General features: G+C 41.0%; 1 protein-coding gene and 1 long non-coding RNA gene across 2 annotated transcripts in view; both read right to left on the bottom strand.

Annotated features, from left to right (window-relative positions):
* LOC118415904 (sortilin-related receptor-like) overlaps positions 1–2,703 on the bottom strand; it is a gene marked incomplete in the record, with an annotated part of 33,628 nt that extends 30,925 nt beyond the window's left edge. Inside the window, 1 exon segment of the mRNA XM_035820878.1 lies at positions 2,441–2,703. Within this exon segment, the coding sequence (XP_035676771.1) occupies positions 2,441–2,686 (246 nt within the window).
* Positions 2,704–7,946: 5,243 nt separating this feature from the next.
* Positions 7,947–10,458, bottom strand: LOC118420062. Its single transcript, XR_004831715.1, has 4 exons — positions 9,023–10,458; positions 8,602–8,742; positions 8,343–8,468; positions 7,947–8,072 (listed from the first exon to the last, which is right to left on the bottom strand). It is a non-coding gene; the product is annotated as an uncharacterized LOC118420062 (long non-coding RNA).
* Between the last annotated feature and the right edge of the window lie 2,490 nt (positions 10,459–12,948).

A 12,948-nucleotide genomic window follows, 5' to 3' on the forward strand; every position in this document is an offset into this window, starting at 1 on the left:
CCTGTCTTTATACTGATTATTTACAAATTGTCTGCTTCTGGATGGCAGCCATTTCTTGATCAAACATGAGCAAAGAAGTCATTGTTTGTCAAAGTGTGCCTGCTATTACATATCACCATCGGTCAATGAACTTTGTAATTGTATAACTCCTCATGAGCCTTTTTAATCATTAACGTTTATGTCACATTTCATGAACATGCAGCTATGACTGAACAAAAAACAGGAACACAAACAAACTTAAGTAACTGATACACTTCTATGACATTTAAAGGCAGGAAGTGTATTACACTTGTAGTTCACAAATTAACATGCAATGTGTGTCGCAACATCTTTCACACCATACCATAAGGATCTACCCCAAGGGGAAGTTTACAGTATACTGCATATTTGTTTATTTTCATGGGGAGTTAATTTTGAAGTAGAACTTACTAGAAGGAAATAAAAGAGCTTTTTACTGTATAGGAGTTATACCCTGGAAACGCATAGTTGAGGTGTCATGAATTTGTGGTGCAGAGGTCACTGCGAAAATAAAACCACTACGAACGTTTCAAGATTTACAGTACTGGAGGCACAGGTAGGACCAGTCACAAGGCTATGATGTCATAGACTTGTCACACAAAGCAGGCAGTGTAACGTTTCATACAGACCGAAACCAACACAACTTATGTTTCAATCACCATTTGTATTTCATACAGATAAGGCTTTAGTTTTAAAAAACTAGGTGCAAATATGCATTTTTGTAGACCCAAATTTAGAGCTGTGCACCTATTACTTAATTTTGACTGTGGGTGCACAGGTGCACCAAGATATTTGTGTACTGTTACCAAATGGATTTCAAGCCCTAAGTTTTGGGACAGTGTATAGAATTTAAGCAGACCGATTCAAGCAAACACACAGTAAGAAATTTATGAAAAGTATAATTGATTACGAAGATTGTTGCAATCTAGGGAAGGAAGCCTCTATATTGATCACACTGGTTGCATGCATCGGGTTCTAGTAGTCCATGAAAAATTGATAAGCAGCATTGTTGTCATGCTTACTGGCCTCATCAACTTGAATATAGCAGTCCCTTGGGTCTTAAGTAAGTAACATTGTGAGACTTGGAGAACACTTCATCACGTAGTGACACATACACAAGCCATTTTCCACTTTCAGGATGAAACATATATCTAAAAGTTGGGGGGGGGGGGGTTATGCACAAGAAGTACCAGCACAAATTTGAAAAAAAAGTTATAATAAGCAATGAAAACAGGGTTCAGGTTTCCAGCTTACAAAAATATCAAGCACTTGTAAAATATGATATAGCTATCTTAAACTGCGATTGTGTCCATTGTCACTCATAAAACGTACCTAACCAGGGCTAGGAATACCCATGTGCAACATGTAAATTTCAACATTACCTGAGGGTATTGACATTAAGTTTCTGTCCATGAATTTTCAGGTACCACAACTCGTATTACAAGAAAAGTATAACAGAATCAATGAGATGTTCAGGCCTGTCAATAACAGTTTTGCTGCCATCTTTCTTGAATATCCAGCACAGCAAAAACTGTTTAGACCCTCAGGACTTCACTAATTTGCAGGCTTTTCATGCATATTTCGACTTGTATTACGAGACCTTTCCATGTGCAATTTCAAATCCCAACCCCGCATTACATTTGATTTCAACTCAAGACTTGACAACAGAATAATATTTCTGCAACATGTATGTTTATTATGTCAGACCTGAAAGCAACAAAATTCTCCTTTTTTGCCCCAAATGTGGTCCCTGAGTCATAAATCCAAACACTAAACACTTCCCTTATTCCGAGAAAACAGGAAGCATCGCCAGGCATCGCAGTTTGGTGACTGGTGCGTGAACAAGCCGTTAATATGCCCTTTCAGTGGCTTTACTCCAGATCACAGCCAGTACCTGTCTCTTGCGAGCACACAGCATTTACAAAACATTGATAGGGCTCTTTGTGCAGTATAAATCAAACAGTTTAACCACCTCAGAGAAGACATGTGCAAATATCATACCTAACCCACCACAATTAGGAGTTTTAGACAGTCACCAGGTGAGTTAAATCAAGGAGCTTTGATGAAAGCTCCTTGGTTAAATCCAACATTCAACTTACTTCTGACAATAAAAACAACAAAAACAACAAAAAAAACAATAAACTATCTTTGTCTGTCTTGGAAATCCAGACAATGCATATGTTTGGACTTGGACAAAGACGTAATTTGATATTACAAAAGATCACCTGATCTGAGTTTTACGTGTGACGAAATACAATAATTTTCAACTTCCTGGTGACAGCATGGGATAGAAAGGTGCTCAACAGTGCTTTAAGAAACGGGAACTGTAACACAAAGGATGAAGAATAATCTTTAGCAACTGCTGATATTGATATGATTTACCATACTGGTGTTAATAATGTACGAGAACGATATTACTTACCCTGCTGACTTGTGGCAAGGGGGACGTGTGATCTCGCTTGACGCGAGCACGACTCGAGTCCACCCCGCCAACATCCTCCATAGGAAAGGAACCGCTGTCGATGTGGTAGAAACCCTTGTCCTGAGCATCCTGCCATATCCTTTTCGGCAAGTGCAAGTTTCTGGACTTGATTCCTGGCCTCAAACTAGTTGAAAACTGTACAAAAATGACAACATACACAAACAGAAACTTCCACACGACCGCCATCTTGGATGTTATGAGTCTTGGACGATACCATGGGTGAATTCGGTGAAGGGGTGATTTACACTTAAATACATACATCAAATAAAATAAAAGCGTCTAAAATATCAATTATTTTATCCATAAGCAATCAAAAAATGACAATACTTTTGTTGGAGTGACGTTAATATCATTTTATTGGTAATAGTACTGTATTATCTACCAAACATACACTATACGCCCCCTTATTGTTAACCTAGATATTGTCTCCTTGGTCGCCCGATAGCATATATAACACCCCCCACAAAATAGTCCTCAAATGCGGACACTTAAGTATACTTCTGACAAAAGGGAAACCTATCAATAAAAATGATACATCACAAACCAAACTAGTGTGATACAACTAGCGTATGATATTTTCAGTTATTCATGATTAATCGCCATTGTTTTTAAGCGGATTGATTTTTAGACACGTTTGTGTGACCCGTCGTGGTGCCAGGTACAAGGGTGGAATTACGACAGGTGGTGCCCGCCAAAATAATAGCCTCCCTTGAGGACTTAACTTTGTACTTAAAACATTTTTGTTTGGAGAACTACGTAATTGTCGTACCGATTTAAGATCGATTCTGTAAAATTTTGGCCCCAAAAGTGAAAATACTTTCAGGAACAAAATGTTTTTAGGAATGACATGCGCAACTTATTTTAGCATATTTGCATATCTATCATGTTCTTTATAAACTGTGTAAAACATGTTACATAAGGTCTGCTAAAAGAAATATAATAAAAAAATCATGCAAAATACGTTTCATAAAGAAGGTTTTTCATTCATTTTATGGCCCCATTTATCATTTGCTTCTTTAACTTCGAATTCGGCCAAAATGTTGTTCCATAATGGGTCTTTAAAGAACACGCGAGCTATTACAAAACAACGAAGATCAGCGAAAAAGCCATATAGGAAAAGTCACCCCCCTGAGTGGTCTGCGCAGGACCTATAAAAGAGCACGCAGTTAGTTCAATATTGGCAGATAGCCAGTGTGGTTCGCAACGTCTGCCGTACGTGTCAAGAATCTGAAAAGGTTGGGTGTTTTTTAAGGGCGTGTAAATATTGAAGATAATCATTGTAGTGGCCACCGACTGCAAACTTTCCAAGGGAAAAGAGCTAACAGATCATATGTACAAACTGTCATCCAAAAATGCATCTCTGGCTGCGTGTTTCAGACGGATAAAGATTCTTTTTATTTATTTTGCGTCTTCTTACCAGCTGAACAGACGAATCAATTGGATTTTTTATGAACTGAAGAATTGAATGTAGATTTTTTTTTCGTTTTCTCCACTTCAAAGTATATAGTTTATATAGTTTATAGATGAAGAACATGCCTGTTGTCTAATGTTTCTTAAACCTATTCGCTATACTAGACTTATATCATAAATTTGTGTTGTTGAGTAGATTAGACTTATTTTGTTAAAAGGGGAGATTCGTTTGACATAGATTCACAGTTTCTTGCCATGAAATGTGTGTAGATAGAGCAGGGCTTGAAAAGCATAAAAGAACTACCGGTATATGCAGCAAAATTTCCCGGCCGTAACAGCCGATATCATCATCAAGAAGGTTATGAGAACACCTCACAATTTCCTTCTTTTCGTTTTGCGGAACAATTAACTGAAAGCTGTTGTCATGCAGGAATGAGTTTGTTTACATGTGTGTGGCTCTAGTTCAGCACCAAGGACATGTACATTTGCATTATTTCCACCTAGCCGTGGCGATTGTAAGCAAGAAAAGCCTGCAGCAGTCAACACGCATACATCTATCTGACATGGTTAGCAAGGTTTGTTGTTGCACTCCTTCAACCCTCAACCCCGCCAGCGCAACAACTTAAACGACAAACTTAGAGGTGTCTCGCTGAAACCTTTTTCACCGCACAGAAATTCAGTTGGATTGCTCACGGTCTCACAGTGACCCCTATCGATCAGAAGGCAAAGTGCAGGTCTCTACCAATGGGAATGCTTCGGACATTACCGCATTGACCAATCACAGGTGATAAATCAAAAAGCTTTACGCTTGGCATTGTGGTAATAATAACTTTGTTCACAAGGCGTCGCTTCTGTGCCGGTGCAACTTGAGCTATGGCTAGTCTCTACCAGGCTGACTACGCTGGCTATTATAGGGAGAATGATTTACCAAGGAGTTTTGCTACCAGAGGAGTTGGTCGACAGCGCAGCCTCCGGAGGGGGAACATGAACCTAAGCATGGACTGACTCCCCAAAAATTTCTGCCGAATTTTACGATCCCCGTACCCCCGCCGTAGAAAGGCCTGGTGGAGGCTTTTGCCACAACATGTACATTCTGTTGATGACATCAGCACTGATTTCTAGATGACTTTGAAAACAAATTAAATCTTGCCGATCAACTTTGTACATATAACGACAGCAATTACCGACTGGCATGCATTAGAAACTGACTTCCGTTCAGCTGCTAAGTATAACGTTATGCAATTGCATTATATCCTTATGTCCACAAAATGTTTCGTGCGTTTTATGAAGGACAGTCGTAGTAACTTCTACTTTTCTTTTTTTTTTAATGCAGATCTCAAAAGGTGAGAGAAAATACAGAAAGCCTTCTTCCTCTCTCATACGGGGACAGCAAGCGCTCCTTCATTGACTTCCTTCAAATCAAAGCCAAAGAACCCAACTTTTCTTGTTGTGCGACAACATTGTAAAACTGTTGAAAGAGCCATTCTTTTTTTATTTGAGTATAAAGAAATCCTCTTTACTATGTTGCAAACCTTACATTCCACTATAAATGCACAGATGTGCATGATGTAATTTTGCATCACGTTAGGCCATGTTGATTTGATTATACTGTGGCCGTGGATGACATCCGCGCGCACCTCAATTTTCGGCCGCTTCCAATTAAAGAAAAAAAGTTTTGAATTATACAGTATATTGGACAAAGCAGCTGCATGCAAAATGATGAAATATATGCAGTAGATTAATGTATTAACCATGGGGGCAACCATTTCACATGAAGTTGATGGTACTGGGAGGTAAGGTCTGGTTGAGGGTGTGAGAAGAGAGAACCAAGCCATTTTGTTTTAATTCTACTGTAAAACAAACACGTGCACTACACAATCATCCGATTTCAACACATTTGTTTATTAGCAAAATAGAGAAATGCAAAGTGTATAATATATAAACCTCATAATAAATGAAGATACTCTAGCATCAAAAATGAACTTCACATCTAACCCATTTAGGTTAACAGTTACCCTCACTCTAGGATATAGTGTATAAAAGAAAGCTAAAAATCAGTAAATATTGACATTGTCAGTACATGGTATAGAGGTAGTGTGGAGCCTTTGTACTTAAAGAATCATAGATTTTTTTCAGTCTGAGGCTAAGGCATTTGAGCTGATTATTAGTGTCCGTCAAAAATGTGTGTGTTTGGTGGGGTTAGGCTGTGGTGGTGTGTATGTGTCTGTCTTGTGTTAGTGTCAGCTCCAGCCTTAGCCTCAGTTACTAGGGAAATTTCCAAACAACTGATTTAAAGGGCTACAACCTCTACACAATAAACGGACAATGTTGAAATTTGACTAAATTCTAACATGTAGACCACTTTCCTGCGACAATAAAAAAAGTGAAACACACAAAACAATCCAGCGTCAGCCACCCCTGTACTGGAAGGGCATCAAACAAATACACTCAAAAACAGAGGCTGCTAACAAAAGGCGCCTAAACAACACTACATCTCCAAGCCTCTTTCCAAAAAAAAGACGAGATCTTCACTCAGAAATATGGGATAACTATACCTAACACATAACGTAAGTAAGCGAAACTATATGTACAAGTATCTACTATCGTGATATACATGATAACTGAACAATTGTACACTTTGCATTCTGTTTGTATTGATTCGGTTTCTGTGACTGCGTCGATACCAAGAACTCTAGCATTTCTAAAGGACTAAAATACTGATATAAAAGAAGTCTTTTCAACCACCTGCCTTCCTTTCTGGCCTGTGCCGTTCTCTTGGTTCGGGACCCAAGAAAACAACACGAGGCAGATTATGTAATGGTCTAGGTCCCCGACAACCACTGACCATGACATAAAACAGAAATGACAACAGATGGTGAACCAGGGAAAACCCTGTTTATCAAGAACAGAACTAACAGTAACTGACCGAATACAATTCCGGCCATCGACACAGTCACACTAACTGATAAAATCAGCCACACACCAAGCTTGTACACCACAGAAACGGACTGAAGCTATGAGGGCAAAAGGAGCCTCCATTTACAAAATGCCTTAACGCCCTACTGGCTACATCACTCAGATCGCAGGGCGCACCCACGAGCACCGATCTTTCTGGACGTCACTGTACATGTTTACATGGCGTCGGACAATCTCTCACCAGGATGAGTTCCACCATGAACATTGCAGCTGCAGTTGATCAGGAATTCATGGCATCAATGCGGCCCTGGAAGATGATGCTGTGAGATGTCTCCTTCCCAACCTATTGTGACTGCAAGAAAGTGAATTACAATCAATAATGACTGGCTAGACTTCCATCGTTTTGCTAATAGCTTTATAATCAAATATTTTTGAAAAGGCACAAGGAAGCCTTATGTTTTGCAATGAGTAGAAATGGGGACAGATTATGAGGAAGTTAATAGACTACTGTAATGTCTGTAGCGCTAGGGTGTAGCAGGAAATGGTCAAATTATTGCTTACTGATCTTAACCAGGTCAAAGTTGGTAGAGATGGTTCAACAACAGTGACAGTGGCCTGAATTTTAAAAGAAGAATGCAGGCAGGGTCAGGTTGGAACGAGTTGTAGAGGATGCACTCACCTATCAACAGTCTCGTGGTCTGCTTCTTCCCTCCAATACAGTTTCAGAAGCAGGGCTGGGCCGGAACGTATGCACGCATCATCTGACCCACAGCTTAACTGTTCAACCGGTCCTAATTTTGAAAAGAAAAAGAAAACTCTATTAAGTACTGTTCACCTGAACATTGTTCATCAACCATTGAAACTAAGCTTACATTCGCCAAGTTACAAGGACATCAGACTAGCTTTAGACTAGAGCAGACACTTGCGATATTGTTTTTTACACTGTTTGAATCTTTTATGTTACCTACCCAAGGGCAAGAATTTCCAATAAACTTTATATATTCTCAAACACAGGTTTAATCAAGGAGGTTTGATTGAATCTCCTTGGTTCAATGTAATGTTAAAAAAATAACAAATATTCCTATGCTACTGCATTCAGACAATATTGTACAACACAAACAACTTATTATATGGGAAAGACTGTCCACCTCCTTGGTGATGCACGTGGTGTTGTCACGAAGCACGATATTGTCATGTCAGTGACGGTGACGCTTGACCTCTCCTTCCTTTTGGCGTCCAGACATTTCTAACAAATAGGTAGAAGAAAATGACATGCATCATTTGTCTCAACAGTCAACACCGCTCAATGCCTGTCCAATGGCAAACGGGAATGCGGTGTATAATTAGGACATCTCGAATGTTAATTCAATTGCTACTACGTCAGTCTACACAGACTTCCTAAACAATATACAATGCCACTAATATGGCAAATGCTATAAGCCGACATTTTGATTTCACGCACCACAGTACAATACTGCCTTCTCAAATGTCTGGTTAGCAGAGCTGATTTACATACGTCATCTCAGAGGCTTCTGAAATCCAGCCACGAGGGGAGACACTAAGACGCCTTCCTCCAGGACCGCCGTCTCCCCGGATGTTGTGCAGCGCCTTTGGTGACGGTACCGGTAACGTCCAGATATTGCTGTGATATCAGTAAAAGAAAGAGACATGCATCAGCTGCTCGCTACGTCAATACTGCTGTAACAAACAAACACAAAAGGTTCAACGTCTGCCCAATGGCAAGTAGGGACTGTAGACACAATACAGCACAATACCTTGTCTGTGTCGGGAAAGACTCGTGCCCTGGCTTGGTGATGCACCGGATGTTGTCACGAAGCACGGTGACGGTGACACTTTGAAACATCTATTCCCATGTGGCTTTCCTCGCTTACCAAGCCCAGACACTTCTAGCAAATCTAATAAACAGACATATGCATAAGCTGTCATACCACCGCTGCCCAAAACACAAAAGGCTCAGGGCAAGTACCTAGGCACTCGACACCCCAAATACTACCATGTACTACTGGTATTCAGTGATACCTGACAAACAGCCCAGGTACATAAACTGAAATTGAAAATGTAAGCTTAAACTAGTGTGCCAACACAAATGGAATGAAAAAGTTATTCATTGACAAAGACTGCTATCCTATATGTTTTTTTGTGACCTGTGTGTTTTCACACAATACAGTACGATACCTTGTCATAGAAGACTGCGAAGCCCGTTCGTTCACGTTCCGCACCTTCCTTCGCCGGTCCTCGCCTCCCTTTCCGCGTCCAGACATTTCTTCTTATGGTGCGATGATCCTCGGGAGAAAAGACAAGACAAAAATTAAACCTAACTCAAAAATATGGGAAGACTATACCTAACACTATACCTAAAAGAAAGCTCAGCTACGTGTGTTGGCATGACAGGAAGTTCACTTGTTTTGTCAATGTTTGTAATTTCAGTTCTAGTTTTAACATAGAAATAGCGAGAGGAATCATTATCTCTTGTTTGGTGGCAGGGTGTTGAGTGTGCTATGATGAAATCCTAAGTAATGCTGCTTTTGGCATAATGCTGCCTTCGTTTTGCTTGAATTTTCGAGAGCAATGGCTACTTCTGCACTCATTGCTTCAGTCTGCTTCTGTGATATACAAGCCCAATGCATAGCTGATTCAGTTTCTGTGACTATGTCGACGCCGAGATGGCAAGTTTTATCTAAACGACTAAACTAGTAATATTAAATAGGCTCTTCAGCCACCTGTCTTCCTTTCTGGCCTGTGTCGTTCTCTTGGTTCGGGACCCAAGAAAACAACACGAGGCAGCTTATGTAATGGTCTAGGTCCCCGAAAACCACTGACCATGACATAAAACAGAAATGACAACAGATGGTGAACCAGGGAAGACCCTGTTTTGTAAAGAACAGAATTTGAAATTATTGACCGAATGCCATCCCGGCCATCGACACAATCACAGAAACCAAACCTGCCACACACCAGGCCTGTACACCACAGAAACGGACTGAAGCCTTAAATGCAAAAGGAGCCTCCCTTTACAAATTAAAATGTCCTAATGTAAACCCCTCCCGACAACATCGCTCGGAATGTCAACAGAACACATTCAAGTACCTTACCTCCAACTAAGAGTTCAGTTAACGAAACATCACAACTAATAATTTAAGTCCTATCATGTCGATAAAAAGTTAGCCTCAGCCCATCCCTGCGATATGTTTACAACGGAGAAGACATGTAAGAACTTAACTTAGTTTCAGGTCCCTTGGCAGGGCGTTAACTCGAGCACCGATCTTTCTGGACGTCACCTTGATGGCACTATGGAAGCAACAAAGCGAAATTTCAATTAGTTAAAGGCAGGCTTCTTCTTGTTCTTTTTACCCCCAGATGACCCTCCTAAAGCATCAGAAGGCTTGCTGATAGTTCGATGAATAAAGCAATCGTCAGCAAATAGTCGAACATGTGAGTCTACGGAATCGGGTAGGTCGTTGATATAGAGCAGGAAGAGTAGAGGGTCTAACACAGTACCCTGCGGAACTCCAGATAGAGGTGACCTTGACGGCTTTAGATGTTCCACTGTCAAAGACAACCCTCTGGGTTCTCTCCGTAAGGAAAGCCCTAAGCCAAGACTGAAGGAGGCCAGAAATACCATAGTGCTCGAGATTGCTCAGCAGACGTTCGTGAGGCACGGTATCGAATGTTTTGCTAAAGTCAAGCACCGCGGCATCGACCTGTTTGTTCTGGTCCATGTTCTTGGCCAGGTCTTGGAGGGTTAGCACCAGCTGGCTCTCGCAGGACAGACCCTTCCTGAAGCCGTGAAGGCTTCTTGCTTTGTTGTAGTTTATAAGGCACAAAAGGACGCACAAGTCATTTCCTTCTTATCATGCCGACGAGAAGTTAGTCCCAGCCCATCTCTGCGACACGTTTCCATTTTACACCCAATAAGACACACAAGAACTTATCTTAGTTTCAGATCCTCTGGCAGGGCGTGCACACAAGCAAGGATCTTTCTGGACGTCACCGTACAGCTAGCCGTGGAGATGGCATCGGACAACCTCTCACCAGGATAAGTCCCACCAGGAACATTGCAGCTGCAGTTAATCCGGACTTGATGGCACCAATAAGATCCTGGAAAAAAAAGAAGTGAAATAACAATTAGTTCAAGACAGACTAACGCCAAGAAATGATTAAGGCAATAGATAAGGCACAGGTATGCCTTGCATGAAAGTGCAGCTTGGTCTGCGTTTTTTTTTTTTTTTTTGGTATCATCTGACGGTCACAAAAGAATTCAACGTTTACGTATACGCTATCGATTTTTTAAATAACATTGGACTGATAATAAGTAACACAAAACGTATAAACACACATAAAAACACTGTGAAGAACGATCAAACTAACCTGTACCGTGGCCGACTGGGACAAAATGATTCTAACACTTCCGAGCCTAATTCCAAACGTCACGAGGCAGATTCCAACACTTCCGAGCCTAATTCCAAACGTCACGAGGCAGATTCCAACACTTCCGAGCCCAGTTCCAAACAGCGCGGCACATTCCAACACTTCCGAGCCCAGGTCCAATCTAGTCTGTGTAACACAAACTCCGCTGTCCAGGGCTCTAACTGGCCCCTCCCCGCGGATAGTGGGCCGGCGGATGTTTGGCGGGCTGCTATAAGCGAGATTAATCAGGCTAGGTCCAATCGTGCCGCGGCAGGGTTTTCCAAGCGTGCCGCGGCAGGGTTTTCCAAGCGTGCCGCGGCAGATTCCAACATTTCCGAGCCCAGTTCCAATCGTGCCGCGGCAGATTCCAACACTTCCGAGCCCAGTTCCAATCGTGCCGCGGCAGATTCCAACACTTGCGAGCCCAGTTCCAATCGTGCCGAGGCAGGGTTTTCCAAGCGTGCCGCGGCAGATTCCAACACTTCTGAGCCCAGTTCCAAACGTGACGAGGCAGGGTTTTCCAACCGTGCCGCGGCAGATTCCAACACTTCCGAGCCCAGCTGTGGATATGCATCTGGGTTTCCCATCCATTGAAACAGATCACAGATTGCAGCACAATGTAAAGTTAGTCTGACACACTTTCATATGGTGATCGTATTGTGAAATTGATATTTGCTTTTTTGTATACTTGATTTGATAAACAAAATCAGTTTTTTGTACTATGAGAAAGGGTAGAAACATCGCTAATTCAATTTTTTCAGATGATTTGATTTCAATGTTAAAATTCAAGTCCACTAAGATACAAAGGAAGTCATTGTTTTTGTAAGCTTGGTGTATTATAAGTACAAATAAAAATTTGTGAGAGGAAAGAAGGGACTCAGGAGCTATCGTATGGCTGGGTACCAGGCTACTTTTAAAAAAAAATCTTGTCCTGAAATTTGTGTACGTTAAATTGATAGAAAAAAGGGTACATTTGTATTTCTAGAGAGCTATGTTCTTCTTAGCATGTAATGATAGATTGTCTTAATGAAAGCTTTGCTGAAACTTATCAGTGGTGCATGTGGCATAGAGACATAGTAATGATAGACACTGCAGCTTAATTTAAGTCTGCTTCATTTATTTAAATTTTTGACTGCAATAAAGAAATATCCTTTATGTAACCTTATCACTAAAATGTAATCTGGCACAAAGCATGTGGACAGAGCATCAGAGCAATGATTACAATACTTGAAGTTGGACTGTCAGTTGCTGTTGTTGTACATACAGAAGTATAAATTTCCATACTTTTTACCAATGCGTTTTGTGAACTATTTTGACACACACTAAAGGTTAACTTTGTGATGCCTTGCCTGAGTTGCCTTGTGTTTTTATTACTCATCATCATCATCATCATCGGTCGACGTGATCGCATAGCCGAAGCTAGGTACTCATTTTCACCTGAGTAAAGTCAGGAAATCCGTCTAAAGTGCATTTCCCAAGGGCACAAGATCGGTATAAACACAGCACGGTCCCACTGCGCTACGCGGTCCCACTGAACCCATCATAATGTGCTAAATTACAGCGGACAAGTATAACAGTATAATTTATTCTGTTTATAATTTCAAATATCCAAGGAGGTTTTATCGACAGGATTGATAAAAACACCTTGAACTAGAGTTCGGGGACCTCATACCTCCATGAAATATTTATTGCTT

This window comes from Branchiostoma floridae, chromosome 1 (genome assembly GCF_000003815.2).
Source record: "Branchiostoma floridae strain S238N-H82 chromosome 1, Bfl_VNyyK, whole genome shotgun sequence".
In the NCBI taxonomy this organism is placed as follows: Eukaryota; Metazoa; Chordata; class Leptocardii; order Amphioxiformes; family Branchiostomatidae; genus Branchiostoma; species Branchiostoma floridae.